Source organism: Molothrus ater, chromosome 23 (genome assembly GCF_012460135.2).
Source record: "Molothrus ater isolate BHLD 08-10-18 breed brown headed cowbird chromosome 23, BPBGC_Mater_1.1, whole genome shotgun sequence".
Taxonomy (NCBI): Eukaryota; Metazoa; Chordata; class Aves; order Passeriformes; family Icteridae; genus Molothrus; species Molothrus ater.
The window spans coordinates 4,242,742-4,262,840 of record NC_050500.2 but is presented as its reverse complement, the minus strand read 5'-3'; the positions used below and the strand labels follow the sequence as shown (position 1 = coordinate 4,262,840).

Here is a 20,099-nt window from a genome sequence, read left to right as displayed (position 1 = left end):
GGGCCAGGCTTGGGTGGGAAGGGTCTCTCCTGCCCCTGCAGAAGGGTCTTGGCTAGGCAGGGCTGAAGGAGGCTGGCTGATTTGGCAAGAAGGGCCTGACCCATCTGCACTGACACCAGCGCTCCCTTTCCCAGCACCAGCAGCAGCCAGGATGCACAGGGGCTGACTGCAGGGACAGAAACACCTCCCTGGCCTCAGCGTCCGCCTGGCTAAGGGCAGGGACCAGCCCTGGCCACACAGCAATGGTTGATCCAGAGCAAGGAGACGACACCAAGACCAACCCCGCAGACAAAGGGTGACTGCTGCCTGTCACAGGGACACACTCAGAGCCTGGTGGCACCACGCACACCCAGCGAGGCACGAGCTGGTGGTTCAGCAGCACCATTTTTCCATTCTTCCAAAGGGATTATTAACCACAGGGGAAGGAGCAGGGGAATCCTTGTGAGTCCACAGCTGGGTCAAAGAGCAGCAGTGTCTCAGCACGGCCGGGTGCTGTGGGTGTGAATAACGCTGCCGGGCCACCATTAGTCAGCAGAAGGCAGTTCCAGCCCAGCGCTCCCGCTGCTCCCCGGGCTCCTCTGCCAGGGAGCGGCTCCCGGGGAGCTCTTGGGGAGCTTCGGGCTTGTGCAATGCCCGTGACGTGCAGAACCTCCTCCCTCTGCTTCGGGGCGCTGAACTCAGCACCTTCCCGAGCCGTGGCCGCTCACACGGCTGCCTTTGCTCTGGGATTACGAGCCCAGCAGGGTTAAAGCCGCAGGTGCCGCGGTGATCCCGGCTCGCGTGGGGCGGCTCCGGCCGTGGCAGCGCTCCCGCAGCACCGGCAGCGGAGCGGGCACGGGCGGGCTCCGACTTGATCCCAGCCAGAGGAGTTGTGCAAACAGGCTGCCATGGGAGGGAGGTGACGCAGAGCTTCCCTGGCCTTCCCGGAGCTGAGGTAGGTGATGGCAGGGGCAGGGACACCGCAGAGCCGTGCCCGGCCATGTGGCAGTGCCAGCCTGTTCGTGCACTGGGGTTTGCTGCAATGAGAACCAGCGCTTGTTGCACGACAAAATCGACCCCCTTCTCCTTCTCCTTCTCCTTCTCCTTCTCCTTCTCCTTCTCCTTCTCCTTCTCCTTCTCCTTCTCCTTCTCCTTCTCCTTCTCCTTCTCCTTCTCCTTCTCCTTCTCCTTCCTCCTTCTCCTTCCCCTTCCCCTTCTCCTTCTCCTTCCCCTTCTCCTTCTCCTCCTTCTCCTTCCCCTTCCCCTTCTCCTTCTCCTTCTTCTTCTCCTTGCCTTTCCCCTTCCCTTGCCCTTCCCGAGCCACTGCAATGCCCAGCAGTGTACTGGGAGGGCAAGAGGGTGACAACGTGCTTCACTGGGAGGACACGAGGGTGTCACAGGGGTGGGTGACAGCCTGGTTTATTGACCTTTGTGTACAAGGTGGGCATGGGTGCATTCCTTCCCAGCCAGGACAGCTCACTCCTCCCGCAGTTGTATTGTCACCCACTTCCCCAAAACGTCAAAGCCTGTGGACACGGGGTGTGCCTCAGTTTCCCCATGCCTGAGATACTGCTGCTGTAGGGTGGGGGAGCTGTGGCTGGCAGAGGCTCGGTGCTGTTGTAAAGTGGAATGTGGTGGGGTTTTTGTGTTTTAGGAGCTTTGTGCAAGCACTGCCTTCCTGGCAGAGCAAGAGGTGTGTGTTTGCAGTGTGCTGGGGCTGCATCCAGAGCATCCCCAAGCTGGTAGCTGGCCAGGCAGGGCTCGTCTAGTGAGGTTAACAGTGTAGAGATGGGGAAAAATTCACAAACCCAAAGGGCTTCTGCCCAGTTCTTCATCGCTTTAAAATTTACTAAGCAGGTCTGCTGTGGGGGGCTTGGAAACAGCCCAGGCAGCAGGGTGAGGGAAGATAACAGTCCACCGTGTACCTTAGGGAACAAAAATACAAAAATTAGGTAAAGTTTCCTCACTGAAGTAGTGGTCAAGCACCTGGAACAGGCTCCTCAGGGGAAGTGGTGGAGTTGTCATCCCTAGAAATGTTCAAAAAACAAGCAGATGAGACACTGTGCCTTATGGTTTAGTGGCCATGGTGCTTTTTGGTTAAGAGTTGGACTTGATCTTGGAAGTCTTTTCCAGCCTTGATGGAAAAGCTATACCAGCGTGCTGGGTTTCAGAGAGTTCGGTTGTTCTGGCATATTTTTATGTGGCTTTTATCACAGAAAGGCAGGTGGTCTCTGCGTTCTCAACGCCTTTTGCTTTGTCTCTGCTCACGCCATCCCGCATAAAATAAGAAACAACTGCATTGCGAGAGAAAACACTGCACGGCTTTGCCTTGCGACGACGAGCTGGCCCGAGCCCCGGGGCTGCTGCCTCGCCACCCTCCTGCCTCAGTTTCCCCCGTGCTGGCGGCGCCGGGGAGTGTCGCGAACAGCGCAGGCGACAGAGGCTCGGGGACCCGGCTCTGGCCGCTCGGTGGGTGGCAGCGGCGGGAGCGATGGATGATTCCAGCCGGGAATCATTTCCGCCGCCGGCCGGCCGCGGGTTCCTGCTCGGCCCCGGGGCTCCGGGAGTCTTGTGGGGCCCCCGTCCCGCCGCAGCCGGGGCAGTGCGGGGCAGAGCCACTCCTCCGAGCCGTGTGACATCAAGCGACCGGCGAGGGGTCAAATTCCCGGCGCAGGTAGCGCTGGCCGCACTTCCGCGCGGCACCGGCGAGGAGCCGCCCACCGGGGTCCCCCCCGCGGCCCCGGGCCCGCCGTGCCCCGCCATGAAGTCGGAGCATGAGGAGAGCGCGGCGGGGCCGTGCCGCTGCCAGCCGGGCTCGGCTCCGCGCCCGGCCCATTGTCCGGCTGGCCGGGCACGGCGAGGGGCGGCCGCGGGCGGTGCTGCGGGCAGGGCGCTGTGCTGCCCTCACGCAGGTAAGGGGGTCCGCGGGGGCTCCCCGGGAGCGCTCGAAGCTTCCCCTCGCTGGCTTTGTGCTTGCAGCTCGCTTCCTCCCGGCAGAAGCGAAACAGCGCCGGGAGCCGCCGGGGCCGCGGGGAGGGTGGCGGTGGCGGTGGCGGTGGTGGCCGTGCTGTCCCCACAGAGGGCCGGCCAGGGGCTCCCCGGAGGGCCGGGAATGCGCCCCCGGTGCTCCCCGCAGTCCAGCCTGGCTCCTGGAGGGGTTGGGGGTCCCGGGGCTGCCGCGGGGGTCGCAGCCCACAGCCCGTGGCTTTCTGCCGTGTGTGCTGCTGGCAGCCCCCACACCCCCGGCCTGGCCCCCGAGCCGCTCTGCTCACCCTCCCGCCGGCCTGCACAGGGGTTTAAACGGGGTTTTATTTACTTACATCCCCTGTGAGACACCCACCAGCATGTGGGCAGGGCAGAGCGGAGACTGGGACACTGCGTGGGGGAAATAATCCTTATTTTCCGGGTGGGGAATGCCAGGGCATGGGGGTAACTTGGCAAGCACATCCTGCCCCAGCTGGGTGATGGGGCGTGGGTCAGTGTGTGTGGCTGGGGTCCTGTCCCAGAGCTGTGACCATGTGGGCACAAGCTGCTGCCTAACTCAGGAAATGGTCAGAATGGTGTTTGCAAGGATTTGCTCTCACTGGATGAAAGCTTTACCCTGAAATTCTTACGGATTTTCTGTGGCCAGATATGAACTAGCATTGCAGCAGCAGCACAGGGTGGAAATAAAAGCTTATTTAAAAGTAAGAGATAGGTGTGCAAAGCCAGAATTCATTTTATTAATCCAAGAGGCTCTGCTGAGCGCCCTGGTACCCACCTGGGAGGGAGCACTGGGTGTTGACAGCTCCTTGAGGTCATGGAGTGCTGCAGAGACTCTGTACTGAGGGATGTGCCTGGGGTGCGCAGCAGGGCTGGGCTGAAGTGGTGATTTACAGAAGTCAGGCCCTTGTGCTTATCCCCTTGAGGAGATGATGCCGTGGGGTGGAGAGGGGGCTCGTTTTCAGCCACTGTGAGTCCATCGTGGTGCCACAGGTGCCAAAGGGAGAAGCTGGATGAATTGGCTTTGCCCCAGCAAGTCCTGGGCAGTGGCAGTAGCTGGATTCTCTTACAAATGGTTTGGGTTGGAGGGAACTTAAAGCCCATCTCGTCCCACCCCTGCCATGGGCAGGGACACCTTCCACTATCCCAGGTTGTTCCAAGCCCTTTCCAACCTGGCATCAAACACTTCTGGGGATGGAACAGCCACAGCTTCTGTGGGCAACCTGTGCCAGGGCCTCCCCACCCTCACAGGCAAGAATTTCTTTCTAATATCCCATCTAACTGTGCCCTCTGTCAGTGGGAAGCCATTCCCCCTTGTCTGTCAGTTCAAGACCCTTGTCAGAAGTCCCTCTCCAGCTTTCTGCACCTTTGCAAGAAGGAGGTCCCAAGCTGAGAAGCTACTTAAAAATCAGAGGGGATGAGTTGCTCTTTAAAATACAAACTCAGCTCATCCCTGAGTCTTCAATCTTTATTTTTCTCTAATAAGGTTCTTTATGACCCTTGCATTTCTCATCCTAGGACAGAGGTGTGTGTACATGTATATTTATCCTGCTGATGTTCTGGATAAAAACACACCCTTGACTTGTGCCCAGCAAAGCAAAAACCATCTCACTGTCAAACTCACCAAAGCAGCACAAAATGCAGCTTTCACCTGAGATACTGATTCACCCACACGAGCCTCACCTGTTTGTTCTGCATCCATTTTTAATATGTCCCCTCCAAAGGCAGAAATGCGTGTACAGCAATCGTGTCAGCTGAGTTACATGGAAAAAAAAAGGCTTTCAAATGGATGTCTTTAAAGTGATGCCTGTTCCAAGGCCAGTAAAAGGCTTTGCTGCTGCATGGAGGGTTGGTCTGCTGCCCAGAGGAGTCCAAGATGGGATTTGCAGGAGCAGGAGTGGAAACTTCAGCTGCAAAAGCTGTCTGGAGATGTTCACCACAATTTAAAAAAGAAAAAAAATCTCCTTGGTATTGTCTGTTAACACCCATCAGTGGTTGAAGCATAAAGGATGCAGAATCCAGCAGTGTGATGGAAGTTTAACGTGATCAACTAAAATATAATTAACAGCCAATTATTTCAGTGGGAACGGTAGTTTTCATCAGTTGGTCTGGGAAATGTTTAAATTGCATTCATTTCATCTCTGCCCACTTGCAGCAGGTTTGCAAGGGGCTGGAATGAGTGATGGGGTTTGTTCATGCAAGGCAAAATCTCCTTCTCCTCTGGGTAGTCAGGAATTACAGAAAGCACCCAATTCCCCTCCCCTCCCCCAAAAGAAAAAGGTTAAAAAGAGGAGGGAAAATTTAAAAGGTACAAAAATATTGGGGGAAAAGTGCTGTGGAAGCTTTTTACTTTGAGGTTGTTGCATTTAGGAGGCGATTCCTAATGGCAGATTTAACTTTGCACCCTGATATAGTGACACTGGCAAGGGTGAACTGCAAAAAAAAGCCTTTAAAAATCTTCTTTTCTCCTGATTGCTTTTGCATCATGCTGGGGCGTGTGTGGAGTCCCTGGTGAGGGGCACTGAGCCCTGGTCCCTGCTAGGGAGGGCTGATGCTCACTGCAAACTCCTCTGCAGCTTCAAGCAGGGGCACAGCTCCATCCAGCTGATAGGAATCACATGGAAACCCTCCCTCGGCCATCTGGATGTGGAAGAAGCAGAGGCTGAAATGAGGTTCCTGAATAATTGACCCCATTTTCCCAGCTATTGGAACTTTTCTGTAGTGATCTGCAAGAGCTGCCTGCACGTTTCGGGTCATTTATTTGGGTACTTAAACCTGGCACAGCAGCAGGGGTTTTCTCCCCCCTGTTTTAAAATTAAGCTAAAATTTCCCTTTCAAGCTGAGTCTCTTAATGCAAATTATGCCAATAACGGGGGATTTCTCCATAGGACCCTCGTGAGCAGGAGGTGCTGGAGGGTTGGGATGGAAGCTTGGAGAAGAGTGATGGGAGCAGATGCTCCATGCTGGGGGGGAAAAGTGCTTTGAAGGGGGAAAATTGGTGTGATTTGGGTGGGCAGAATACCAGAGGAAGCATTGGAGTGATGGAAATCCTGTACAAAAGTGTCATTACAGGTGTGTGCCCAGAGAATTTGTGTCTGCCCCATCCCTGGAAGTGTCCAAGACCAGGCTGGACAGGGGCTTGGAGCATCCTGGGATAGTGGAAGGTGTCCCTGCCCATGAAACAAGATGAGCTTTAAGCTCCTTTCCAACCCAAACCAGTTTGTGACTCCATGACATTTGCAGGAGCTCTGAGAGGGAGTTGCAAAGAGGGATTTTCCTATCAAACCCTGGCTGCATGGATTGTGCTTTCCAATTTTACATATATATATATACATATTTAAACTGGATTTGGTTTTGCCATATATATAATAATGTATATGTAGCAAATATAGCTATATCTTGCAAAGCATATTCCTTTTTTCTACATATATATGTATATGTCTATCTCAAATTATATGTCTAAAAAGCAAGAATTTTGGATGTATTTGGATGCCTCCATCCTCATCTACTGGTTCATTTTTTTCCCAGGGATAGCCCTTGATGAAGTGGTATGTAAGGAAAGGTGAAAATTAGTTATCAGGGGAAAAAAAAATATTTATTTAAACTGGATTTGGCTTTGCCATATATATAATAATGTATATGTAGCAAATATAGCTATATATTGCAAAGCATAATCCCTTTTTCTACATATATATATATATATATATATCTATGTGTGTGTGTCTATCTCAAATTATGTGTCTAAAACAGCAAGAATTTTGGATGTATGGCTGATCAATAATTCAGGTTCTCCATAGGCTTTGGCTTGCAGCCAGCAGCGTGAGGAGCATGGTGCTGCATGTTTCTCTCCAGATTACATCTGTAGCTTCTCATAGATCTCAGATTTTAATCCTTCAGCAGTTTCTGCCTGGATCAGGAGCCGAGTACTAAGTGGGGATGAAATTCCCTTGTTGCCTGTTGAGGAGGAGAGATGCTGTTCCCTTTTTTCAGTGTTTCTAACCTTGGGCAGAGTGGCTCAGTGCATTTTGGAGAGCTGCACTGGGCAGTGATTGCAGCACCTTGGGCCATACCCAAGCACCCCTCTGGAACTCTTTGCTGCAGAATTCCCCCCGGGCTGTCTGTCCTTGGTCTTGTTTTCCCCTCTCCCTTTCCCAGATCACTTCCTGCTGTGCAGGGATTTTCTTGGTTCCCACCAAAATGCTGCAATTTGCAGGAATCCATCGGGATCACTCAACCCTGTGCAAGCTGCCCTGCCTCCATCCTCATCTGCTGGTTCATTTTTTTCCAGGAATAGCCCTTGATGAAGTGGCATGTTAGGAAAGGTGAAAATAAGTTATCAGTGGGGAAAAAAATGCCAGTTTGTTGCAGCCAGGGGTATTTTGTGGGGCTGCAGGGGGCTTTCTGTGGCTGGGGAAGGCTCTTGCTGGGCTTTGCACACAAAATACTCCACCATGTGTGAGCCCTTCACATCCTCTCAGGGTTCCCAGAGGCTGGAGGGATCACACTGTGTTCCTCCCATCCCTGGGGAAGATCCTGTTGGCCTTGGCCTCCTCCAGTTTTTGCTTTTTGCACGGATTTCAAGAAATCACTTCGGGCTGCACCGAACCCCCCCAGCCCGGAGCTCGACTGTTCCTCATTAGTGACTTTATTGCTAAATAATTTACAGAATGGGGCCTTGCCAGTTTTCATTGGGGAAGCATTTCAAGTATGTGCAGCAGATTTTCTGCCTTCCTGGCGCAGCTGCCGGGGGGGAGCTGCCTCTCCCTGTGCTGCCGCCAGCGTCACCTCCCCAGCCGGACAGGAAACGGCTCCGAGGAAGAACAAGGAGAAAAACCCCTGTGTTCCATGTCCACTTGGTGTCCTCCAGGCTCACTGCTGCTCAGGGGCACTGGGGAAAGCACACAGCCACGGTGGTTTGGAGAGGAAGTGTTTGGGTTTGATTTTTGTTTTGTTTTTCTGGTAACTCTGACGTGGGTGCTGATGGGGGCGTTTTTTTCTCCCCATGTCCATGATGCCAACTTAAGAGGATGTGTATTGGCATAATTACCAATACAGATGTGGATGTCTCACCCCTGGAAGTGTTCAAATCCAGTCTGGACTTGGAACAACCTGGTCTACTGGAAAGTATCCCTGTCTATGGCAGGGAGTGGGACTGGAGGGTCTTTGAGGTGCCTTCCAGTCCAAACCATTCTGTGATTCTATGAAATCAATAAGCCAGTTTGGGGTGTGAAAGGGCTTTTCTACACCTGTTTTTAAAAGGGAGGGAAAGCAAAGCCAGACTCAGAGGAAGGATTGCAGTGGCACCTGCACGGCCTGAAAGTGTTTTGCAGGATGAGGGTGATGGGTGCAATGTGGAAATAGCAGAAAAGCACTTTATTACACTAAACAGTCGGTGCAGCTGTAGGAAATGAGGTGCTGGAGCTTTCCTCCAGTGCCTGCTGTGGAGGGGATCCCAGCTGGGTTCTGCCAGGGTGCTCCTGCAGTGTAGCAGCCTGGAGGAGTGAGCAGGGACTGGGTGTAAATCTGCAAAATTCAGGATTTGAGGCTGTGGATGGAAGCATCATCTTCCCTTTCCCAGTCTCACAGTGGTTTTGTTGAGTGTGCCTTGAGCATGTGGGTGGCTGGAGGCAGAGCTGAGATGTGTGGGAGCTCAGGAGGCTCTGTTGGACCCCAGCCCTGTCAGCGGGTGGTTTGGATAGGAAAGTCCTCCTTGTTTCCTTCTTACTATTACTATTACATACTAACATCTATTTTTATTTTTTTAATGCTAAAGCCATCACCCAGTGGAGGCTCCCTGCCTCCTCCTAGTGTCTTTCCATCACATCCATCCCATCCTCCTTCCCCAGTCCCAGGTGGTGCAGGTTTGGGCTGTGCAGAGCAGTTTTGCCAGCAGGGAGGGGCTGCCCTGTCACTGTCACATTTTCTGGAAAAATCCCCTTGCCCAGGATTCTTCCTCTGGGAAGCTGAGAAGCCTCAGAGAAAAAGGAAAACAATATTATCTCATTTGCTTCTCCTGTGTGTTGCTGCTTTGGAATGTGGTTGGACATTGTTTATCCAACATGTGACCGTTCATTGGTTTCATGTGAATTGTTTTTACTTATTGGCCAATTACAGCCCAGCTGTGTTGAGGCTCTGGAAGGAGTCACAAGTTTTTCGTTATTATCTTTTAGCCTTCTGTCTGTATCCTTTCTGAATTCTTTACAGAATCCCAGAATGATGAGGTTGGAAGAGACCTCTAAGATCATCCAGTCCAACCTATGCCCCAACACCTCAGCCAGGCTATAGCACCAAGTGCCATGTCCAGGCTTTTTTAAATACATCCAGAGATGGTGATTCTGCCACCTCCCTGGGAAGAGCATTCCAGTACTTTATTGTTCTTTTGGTGAAAAATTTCCTCCTAATATCCAACCTGTACCTTCCCTGATGTAGCTGGAGACTGTGTCCTTTGATTCTGTCAGTGCTGCCTGGTGGAAGAGACCAACCCCACCTGTCTGCAACCTCCCTTCAGGAAGTTGTAGAGAGCAATGAGGTCACCTCTGAGCCTCCTCCTCTCCAGGCTAAACACCCCCAGCTCCCTCAGTTGTTCCTCACAGGGTTTGTGTTCCCAGCCCCTCACCAGCCTTGTTGCCTCCTCTGGATGTGCTCGAGCACCTCAACATCCTTCCCAAACTGAGGGGCCATAGCTGGACACAGCACTCCAGGTGTGCCCTCACCAGTGCCGAGTACAGGGTTGGAATGAGCTCCCTGCTCCTGCTGGCCACACCATTCCTGACCCAGGCCAGGAGCCATTGGCCTTCTTGGCCACCAGGGCACATTGCTGGCTCGTATTCAACTGGCTGTCGACCAGCACCCAAGTATAGTTTAGTTTATTTAGTTTAGCATTCTTTAATATAATACAGATCATAAAATAATAAATTAGCCTTCTAAGAACATGGAGTCAGATTCATCATTTCCTCCTTTCGATGGGGGCTCAGAAAATCCCAGCAGCATTTCCCCAGGGTTTGGGTTTGCAGCAGGACCTGGGGCTGTGCCGGACCTGGCTCTCACTTCCTGACATTGTGTCCCTTCTTCCTCCAGCGCTGCTGCGGGAGGAGGTGGCCCAGCTGCAGGAGGAGGTTCACCTGCTCCGGCAAATGAAGGAAATGCTGACCAAGGACCTGGAGGAGACCCACGGCAGCAAGTCCCCAGAGGTGCTCTCGGCCACCGAGCTGAAGGTGCAGCTGGCACAGAAGGAGCAGGAGCTGGCACGTGCCAAGGAGGCTCTGCAGGGTAAGTGTGGGCATTCCAGTTGTGGGTTTTTCTGGGTCTGGATTGAAGGCACTTGAGACAGTAGTTCATGATCAGACTCAGGTGTTTATTATTTCTTATCAGTAAAACAGTCTCACTGCTGGGAGTTCTGCAGCTTTTCATTAGAAGGCACAAAATGGCCAACAATCTCTTGGTACAAGGGCTTTTAAGTCTAAACTGTCCAGTTAAGAGCTGACACCTGGATTATTTCCCCTTTTAACCCAGTAACTGATCCCAAAGAGCTGCAGTGCAGACTTTTCTGCCCAATTACAAAATGCCACCCAAACCCATGAAGAAGAAACACAGGACAACACCCTGTGCCCTCCATCTTGCTGCCATCCACAACATACTAAAAATCCCAAACCCTCAATTTCTCACCTGAGTGACACACCTGCACTGCTCTCTATAATCTATTGCACACTTTTGTGGATTCCAGTCTATCTTGAAGTCTGGGAAACTTTCTCCATGAATGAGGGTCAAAGTCAGGGCACCCCAGAGCAGACAGAGAAATAATCCCAGTGCCCTGGGTTTCCACAGGTAATGGCTGCACCTCTCCAGCAACCTCAGCTTTCAAAATGTTGATTAATGAGGGAGGGAAAAGCCATCCTTTTCACTTGGGCTCTGCAGAGTGCTCCTGCTAGGGGCTGGGTGTCCCTGGGACCCCCCTGCTCTCCTGCCCCAGCAAGGGCTGGTGTGGAGCAATGGGCTGGGAAATGGCATGTGAGGGCTGATGGCAGCGCTGCAAAGGAATTCCTCCACAGCTGTAGAGTAGAGCCAAGGCAGCAGCTGAAATGCAGCTGGTGATGGGGTTTGGGTTGGATTTGAGCCCCTCAGACTTGCAGGAGGGAAGCTGTGAGTTTCCTGGTGACTGCAGGTGGTTTCCTTGGGGTTACCTCCAGGTGACACTCAGGGTCTCCTCCTTCCTTCATGCCTGCCTTTGGGGGTTTTTGTGGCAGCTGGGACTGTGCTCCCCCTTCCTTACCAGCTCAGCAAGTCCTGGGATTGGGGTGTGTGGAGCAAAATACAACATTGCAGCTTTTCTGCTCTAAAACCAAGCTGCCAATAAATCCAGGCAGGATGGTTTGCTAGCTGGAGCCAGGGGATGATCCTGAGCAGGGAAGGCTCTCACTCGTCAAACCCTGGCAGCGCTGTGGCTCTAAATAACATCTGAAATCCCCAGCATACCGAGTATAACTTGCACTTGTCAGCTCATATTTGAGGATTATGAGGAGAAGCTGTCAAAAGTTTTCAGGCTCAGAGGCTGAGCAGCACGTGGGGAGCTGCGGGGCCTCTGCATCTCCCCCTGTCCAGGATGTTGAGATGCTCCGAGGCGCAGGGAATTGGGCTGAGTCAGTATTTGGGGAAAGGACTTCAGGAAATTCTGTTATCACTCTCTGATGTACAAAAATATCCCTATAAAATCAGCAACAGACAAAATACCTCCAAAATCCTGTCTCTCCCCACACCACCAGTGCAGCCTCAGGCAGCAGGAAATTCTTTGGGTTTATAGAACTGTAATTGGAGGAGAAAAACCCTAATTAGGGAATATTTGCTCCATGTGGATGGGGCAGGAGGGGAAGTGCTGATAAATGCAAAATGCATAAAAGCAGAACTATTATAAAACTAGTTACAAAAAAAAAATAAGAGTAAGAAGTCATCTCAGAAGCTTCTGTATGTGCTTCTGTGGAGGATAGTCCAGAGAAAAAGTGAATTTGGCTTGAAGATTGTGAGTATTTAAGGAATATAATGTTGGGATTTTATTGGACTTCTATTTGCCAATATTTAAGCCTCTGAGCTTGGTTTTCCAGGACTTCTCTGCAGGTGTGGTGGCTAGGAAGAGAGAATCTCAGTTGACACTTGGATGGGCATACAGCAAGAAGCTTTTTTCAGTTGATGCTCCTTCCCTGTCCTGCAATATTGAGAAGCTTTTGTGGTTTTGGAAAAGTTGTCCAGGCTGGATCTGGGCTGGAGGCTCTGGGCAGCAGAGCAGGCTTGGCAGCAGTGACTGAGATGGATAACTTGAAAACGAGCTCAGCAGCTGGAGGGGGAAAAAAATCCTTTTTCCTTTCTGTGAAAAATTGTCCCGAGAGAAACGTAGCCAAAAGTGGAGGAAAAACGGCGCCTGGTGGCTGGATCTGCCAGGGGAGATGGAGCTGCTGATGGACTCAGTGGGGAAGTCATGGCTCTGAGTGTGGGATAAGGCTGTGCCAGGGGCACAGGGAGCCTTGGCCACACTGTCCTGTAGTTTAGGGGTCTGTGTCAGTTGTGTCCTGCAGCCAGAGCACCTCTCAAGAGCAGCTCCTCCTCCCAGCCTGCATTCCTGCGTCCCCAGTCCCACATCATCCTCACCAAAGGCTGCCCCACACCCAGCAGCAGAGGCTGCAGCATCCCTGTGCCTGCAGCAGCCCACGATCCATGGTGGGTCCTGTGGAATGTCATTAGCAGATAAATTATATGGAAATCTGTCATCATTGCTGGCTCTGAGCCTGGAAGTGCAGTGCAGCTGGTTCAGATGGATCTTGGCTTGCTGGGCCGTGCTGCAAAGGGAAGCACAGAGGGTTTGCTGCTCGGGTTTGCTTTTGGGGGCTCCTGCAGTTTTTAAGAGGCTTTACTTTGCACAACCACACAGGGTTTGGTTTGTGATGGTCTCCATGAAGGTGGGTTCATTGTCCACCTTTGGAGATGCATTTCCAGCCCTTCTCAACAGCATTTGGCACAGGATAAAGCTGTTAAGCCTGTGCTGCATCTTCCCTGTGCTGTGTAACAAGTCCTTGCTGTGCAGGGTAGGGGCAGGGATCTGGCCCAGCACAGGGGGTGCTCTGCAGGAGCAACTCCACCAGTTCCTTTATTCCTGTCAGCATGTGCTTTGTGCATCTTTATTCCACTTTTTTCCTGGGCTAATTCCATCTCTTGCACTTTTTTTATTCCATTAACATCCAATTAAAATCCCATTGTGCTACATCCTACCTCCCTCTCCACTTCTGCCACGGCTGGGACTCTGAATTGTGCTTGCAGCATTTGTGCAGTTATTATTTCCCCCATCCTGGCTGGAAAGGTGTGGATGTGGTCTGGATTTCTGGTGTGGAAATCCCTGATGGGAGAAGTTGCAGACAGCTTTATTACTGCTGGTCCTGCTGTGGGCAGGGACTGTGCCCAAGTGCCTGGGGGACTTGAGGAGCCTCTTGGCTGGGAGACATCCATGAGCATGTGGGCTAATGGCAGAAACCCCATTTCTGGGAAGCTTTATCCAATATGCTGGAGCTTGCCTCTGGGATTATCACACCGAGAGCAAACCTGGTTTCTGTTTTCTTTTTGATGCCAGCCTGGAAACCTCAGGCTGGCTTTCCCTGCTGCTTGGAAAGGCATGAACCAACTTCGTGTCTGCTCCACAAATGAGTTGTAGCCTGGTTTTCTCCTTCTCTCACCTTCAGCTCAAAGCTGTGACACTCCCCAGGAATAGTATTTGGGCTGGGGAAAGCATCATACAGAGATCCACAACACCCTCAACTTGCTGCAGTGAGGGGGTGGGTAGCAAAGAAATGGATGGACGGGTGTCCCAGTGGATAGATGATCCAGAAGATGAGGGTTGCATCAGATGGATATCCCAGAAGGATGTGTGACCTGGCAGATGGGTGTCCCAGAAGATGGGTGTCCCACTGGGTGGATGTCCTGGCAAATGGATGTCCAGCCATGGACCCAGCCAATGAAGCCATCTCCACTATAAGGACCTGGATCTCTACACAAAACCTGTTTTTCTCCTTTGAAGACCCACCTGAAGTTTTCAGAAGTTATTGATCACCTTGTTGACTGCTGGGTCAGGTTTGGAAAGCCCTTGGCTGTTACCAGCTAAACTCCCTGATGGAGAATTGCCTCACCTCACTTTTTCCTGAAATGTGACATTGGGCTCTAATTTCCTGCCTGCTCCATACCTCCACACCCCCAGGAGAGAGTGCTGGCTCTGCCTGACACCACAGAATGTTGATGTTTTCAGCATCAAGATCTTCCTGCTGGTGACAGCTGCACCGGGGACCTCACGTGGCTCTTTAATTGCAAAGCAAGGAGCAGCACTGCCATGCTGATGTTATGGGTTAGTCATGGTGACAATATTGGATTTCATGGCTGCAAGGAAGAAACAGGAGAAATTAAGTCAATGTTAATGGGACAGGATGGGTTTGCACATTCCTGTTGCACGGGGCATCCCTGGGGTTCCGGCCGTGCTCCCCAAGGATGCCCTGCCCTGCATTAGAAAATAAGTGTGTGATTCAGTAAGTGAGAAAGTCAGCTCTGATTCTGTTCCTGGCATGAAAATTCACATTGTGTGGGGTGAGAGGAGGACTTGGAAGTGGATGGGAGTCATGGGAAGCTGCTCTTTGGAGTTCAAGGGTGTGCTGCATCTCCTGCCAGTGCCCTGGTGTGTGCCTGGACATTGCTGCCTCATCCCAGGAGTGTGAAACTGGGCAGAGATGCTGCTTCTATGGTTCAAGCAGTAGTTTTTCATCCAATATCACATTATCAAGGCAGTCACACTAATTATTACTCGTGTGTCCTCCAAGGGAACCTCTGCTGGATGGTGGGGCCTCCACCTCATAGGGCCAGGGGCTGGACATCAGTGATCCTTGTGGGTCCCCTCCACATCAGGATGTTGTGTAATTGATATCCCCTTCATCTGACACTATTGATCTCAAAGAGGGAGGGCAGTATTTAGAGCAGCCTCCATCCTGGGGGGAGATGCCTGCGTTTAGGATACAGGAGCTGGAAGCTGTTGGATGGTGAGATCAGACTGGGGCCAGTGGTGGCATTGCTGGGTGTTTCCAGCCCTGCTGCTGTCCCAGACAAGGCTGTGCCTCCCCAGTGGAGCCACTGGATTTTGGCTCCTTACACAGAGCTGGGAATAAAAGGTGCTGAGGGGGTGGATTTTAATTGTTGTGGCTGCAGGAGGAGCCCAGCTCAGAGCTGGTCCCGTCACGTCTGTGCCCATCACTCTTCTCCCAAAGGACTGAGAGAGGATCAAGTGGCAGGAGGTGGAAGCTCAGATAACAACAGGGCAGGGTGACCTGGTGCAGGTGGGGATGGTGGTGGGAGCTGGGGGGGTTCACCCAGCTCATCCCAACCCATCTCCCCCATCCCTTGATGCCAAGGCTGGTGCTGAGCTGCTGAGTCCAGGGGGGGCTGCTGGGTCCCCCCTCTCCTTCTGCCACGTGCTTTGGAGGGGAGGAAAATTAATAATGCAAGTAAGAGAAGTACTTTCCACTCATGGGCTGGGTTTAGGATTTCTTGCTTGTTTTCTAGGGTTTATGAAGAGGTCAGAGGTTTGTCCAGAGCCTGCTGTGCCAATGGGCTGGGGGAGTTTATTTGGACACTTGTGGGGGTTTGGGATATAGAAACCTGGCCCTGGATCATCAGATTAAAGGAAAAAGCCATTTCACCTCCTCAGATGGACACGATAGCCAGGGAAAATCTGCTTTATCCTTCCTTGGCTGGCCATGGATTGCAAAGGCTCGTTTTCCCCGACTGAGTAATTAGCTGGGCTTGTTTGCTAAGGACAAATTAAGCTGCTGCAGCAAGTGGGGCTCGGTCCAGGAGCTGCTGGCAGCCCTCACAGCTCACTTCTGCCTCACTTTTTATTTTTCTCCTGCCTTTTTCAATTAATTTCCTATTAATTTGGCTTGGAATGAACTTCTCAAATGACTGATAAATCTTCTTTAAGCTTAGGAGCTAATCGTTCTTGGAGGAAGGAGAGCAATAGAGGGGAGCAAAAAAAAGTCTGTTAATTTCAGCAAATCTCTCCAATATGAAATGCAGTGAATGGTAAATTGTCCTGTGGGGTTAATAGGAAAAAATCTGCTCTTTCAATACCCAAACCTCATAATCTTCTTGTAATACTGATACACTGGCATAAATATTGGTAAATATTAGTATATCAAAGCATATTCAACCTTGGGATATAGTTACCCTTCTTCTAATAGTACTTCAGAGCATTTTCTTTTTTTTATTGGCAAATGATTAAGTGTTTTCTGTAAATCTTTAAGGGCCATGAACACTGCCACTAATTAAAGGAGTTTGTATGCTATAGGGGACTCACTATTTAATTAAGTTCATTAGGATTCTTTTTGTTGCCTCCAGCATCAGAGATTGGCAAATGTGACTTAAACTTTTATAAGAGCCTCTGACTATCCTTGAGGAAATTAAATTTTATAGATATATAGACACATATGTGTCTGTGGGGTCTGGACCTCACCCCAGTATGGTTCGGTCAATTTATCATTAATTTTTATTTTTAGGAAGTTTTTGGTTCCCATGAAAGAATTGGGCAGGGGAAGGTGGTGGTTAAGTAGACACAGGCAGTGGGAAAGGGCTTTTTCAAAGACTTGGGTGTGGTTGTGATTGTTTTTAGAGGGTTTCTGTAGGAATTTCCTAAGATGGGAATAAAGTAAGGGAAGTCCTGGTGTCGGAAGAGGCCGAGCTGTCCCAGGAGGAGTCGTGTTCATTGAAGTGGGCAAGGAGGACTCCCAAGAGCTCCTTGTCACAGGACAATGTGAATTTTTGCAGCATTTCCTACCTCATTTTCTGGTTTTTGGTGTTCTGATTTATCTCCAGTGCTTACTGGCAGAATAGTTGATCCAAAGGGTTTCATCTCTTGGATTTTAACAGATAAAAATCTCTATAGTCCAAAGCATCTCCCTCTTCCTCCACTATTTGGTCTGATTTTCTCCCTTATCTTTTCTCCTCTCACCTGCAAACCCCCTCCTTTCCTTACAGTACATTCCAAGTACTGGATTTACTGTTCATCTTCCCAGTAAGAAATAGTAAAAAGAAGTAGAGTAAAACCTGTGCACAGAAGTTCACAGCTGAATAAACCTCTTCTGGAGACTGTGGTTGTCACAAGCTGGGGTGGGATGTGGGAGCTGCACAGAGCTGGACTGGGGGGGGCTGTTTTGATTTTGGGGTCTATCCCAGCACGTGTGCAGGGCTGGGTGATCCCTGCTATCAGCTAATTCTGACTGAGGGTGCCTGGGAGCTTCACTGCACACAAATAATGGTGCTCTCCCTGCTTACACACAGGTGGAAATGCCTTTGGACAGTTCCCAGCCTGAGGAGGGTGGGAGCAGAGCTCCTGCCCTGTGCTGGGCGAAGCAAAGGCTCAAAGCCAAGGGTGCCAAAGGTGCATGAAGGAAATTAATTCCCCTTTCAGAGTGCCACAAGTCACAGTTTCTTTGTACTTCTTACATTGGTTTTATTATCCCCACGTGTTGAGAGCAGCCCAAAGGTTCCTGACGTGCAGTTTAACCCCCAGATGAAATGACTCATTGCAGGGGGCAGAAAACACAGCGTGGGCTGAGGCAGCTGCTGTGATTTCTGTAATCTGATGGAGAAAGGTTGGATGTGTGCATGAAGACAGGTCCCACTCATGATGCTGCATCATCTTCTGGCAGCTTTTGTAGTAGTGTACACAGCCCCTGGTGGCTTTGAGGTGGTTTTTTTCTGGAGAGTTTTGGGGGCATTTAGGATTTTTTGAATAACACAAACAACTTGCAAGACTCAGTGATTCAATATGATGAGTGCAAGGACAGTCCCTGAGTTAGCAGCACTGCTCAGGGTGGAAAAGCAGGAATATATAATGAAATATTTGTGATCTGATTCCTAAACTGGGCATTATTTTGGTGGGGTGGGGTGTATCTGGAGCAGGGAGCCACGGGGAATTTCTGCAGCACTGCCAAGGACCAGGTTCAGTACTGGGTAAAGCACTGATGTACAGAAGTGACCAAAACTCCTTGTCCTACATGAGATTTCTGTAATTCTCCCTGGATTTCCAGCCTTTCATGGCTGTCCCAGGGTCGGTGGTCAGCGAGCATCCCTCACTGGTGCCATGAGGAGGGGAAACATGAAGGTTTTGGGTTCTTCTCAGGGCTGTTGAATCACCCATCACATCCCACATGCCTCTGCTCATCCCCTCATCCCAACACAGCATCCCTGAGCTGGAAGGGGACACTCAGGGAGCCGTGCCCTGGGCTCATGGGAGCGCTCTGGAATCTGCCTCACTGCTAAAAATAAACTGTTTGTGGTTTATTTATCCTGGAAAGAGAGCAGCAGGTTTTCCTGCGCCAGGCCCCGAGGCTGAGGCTGCAGTTTTGCTCCCAAACCTCCTTTTCCAAGTTCTGAGCTGCCCCTTGGAGGATGGGCAGTGATGAGGAGCCACGTGATGGGCATTTTGAGGGGTGCAGCGATGAGGGTGAATCAGGCATCTTCTCCCAGCCCAGCCCCCAGAATTCTCATTTTGGTGCTTTTTCCTTGAAAAATAAAAGAGATGGAGCCAAGTGGCTGCCATGCTGGAGCGATCCTCTCTCCCACAGCCATGAAAGCCGACCGCAAGCGCTTGAAGGGGGAGAAGACAGACCTGGTGAGCCAGATGCAGCAGCTGTACGCCACGCTGGAGAGCCGAGAGGAGCAGCTCCGCGACTTCATCCGCAACTACGAGCAGCACAGGAAAGTGAGTGCAGAGCGCACCCCGTGCTCTCGTGGCACAGAGGGCTCAGTGTGAAACCTGGTTTGTAATCTGGCTAAATCCTGCTAAAGCCCCAGCTGGGCTCCTATTGGGATTGGGATGGACCACAGCAGTTTAAGGTTAAATGGAGGAAAGAGAGCCAGACACGGGGGATTTGATGTAATTTTAACCAGGTGCACAGTGAGCATTTCTTTTTGGGGACCAGTTGCATTCTGGACTCCCCAAAAAGAGTTGATATTCCTGTCAGCACAGAGCTCTTGTGACACCTAAGATACTGCTCATGGTTGTGTGGTCCCCAAGGGGGTTGTGACAGAGGGGTTTTTAGTTTAGATTTCCCCTTCCTGATGGCCACCCCTGTCCCAGCAGGAGAGCGAGGACGCGGTGAAAGCCCTGGCCAAGGAGAAGGATCTCCTGGAGCGGGAGAAGTGGGAGCTGCGGCGGCAGGCCAAGGAGGCCACGGACCACGCCAGCGCCCTCCGCTCCCAGCTCGACCTGAAGGACAACCGCATGAAGGAGCTGGAGGCCGAGCTGGCCATGGTGAGCTGGATCATTTGTACAGATCTCAGTGCTTGCTGCAGTGGTTGCACTACTGCAAAAATGAGAGGAAAATATTCCATCTCTCAAAGGGAGCTTGATGTCCTTGGCATGGGGATCACTTAAAAATAAGTTGATATCTCAACTGGCACAGTTGGGATCTTTGCTTGCCCGGGGGAGGGTGGGTTTGCTGTGCAGTGTGTTGCTGCTTGTTCTGCTGCTCTGGGAGATGTTCACATGGTTTTCCCACTCCACCACCACCACCACCTCAATGGCCTAATGTCCTTCCCCAGGCCAAGCAGTCCCTGGCTACGCTGACCAAGGACGTGCCCAAGCGCCATTCCTTGGCCATGCCTGGCGAGACGGTGCTGAATGGCAACCAGGAGTGGGTGATGCAGGCTGACCTCCCGCTGACCGCCGCCATCCGGCAGAGCCAGCAGACCCTCTACCACTCACACCCCCAGCACTCGGCGGACCGGCAAGGTGGGCACCCCTTGGATGGCAAATCCTCAGTGCCAAACCTCTTCTGGGGAGGAAAGATGGTCAAAACCACCCCTCCCTGTTGTAGTTTGTTTTTATACCTTGTAATACTCTGTAATAGCTTTGGTTTTGTATCCCCATATTTTTCCTAAATGGTTTGCCCCAGATTGTACCCCCTCCCTCTACCTGTGTAATCCCTTTCCTTTGCTGAGATCATCCCCAAATCCCCACCCTGGCTCTCTGTCAGTCACTCAGCATCCCATCCCCCTCCATCTAGAACTTTCTGTCCAGGACATTAAGTGATTAGCCAAAGGCTGGGGGTCAACCCCCCAAG

The 20,099-nt window shown here is 51.4% G+C and overlaps 1 protein-coding gene across 1 annotated transcript in view; it reads left to right on the top strand.

Annotated features, from left to right (window-relative positions):
* The window catches only part of KAZN (kazrin, periplakin interacting protein), a 228,743-nt gene that overhangs the window by 204,851 nt on the left and 3,793 nt on the right, over window positions 1–20,099 (top strand). Inside the window, exons 4-7 of the mRNA XM_036396300.1 lie at window positions 10,039–10,230; window positions 18,600–18,736; window positions 19,118–19,288; window positions 19,579–19,768. Of these exons, the coding sequence (XP_036252193.1) occupies window positions 10,039–10,230; window positions 18,600–18,736; window positions 19,118–19,288; window positions 19,579–19,768 (690 nt within the window). The remainder of the gene's footprint in view (window positions 1–10,038; window positions 10,231–18,599; window positions 18,737–19,117; window positions 19,289–19,578; window positions 19,769–20,099) is intronic.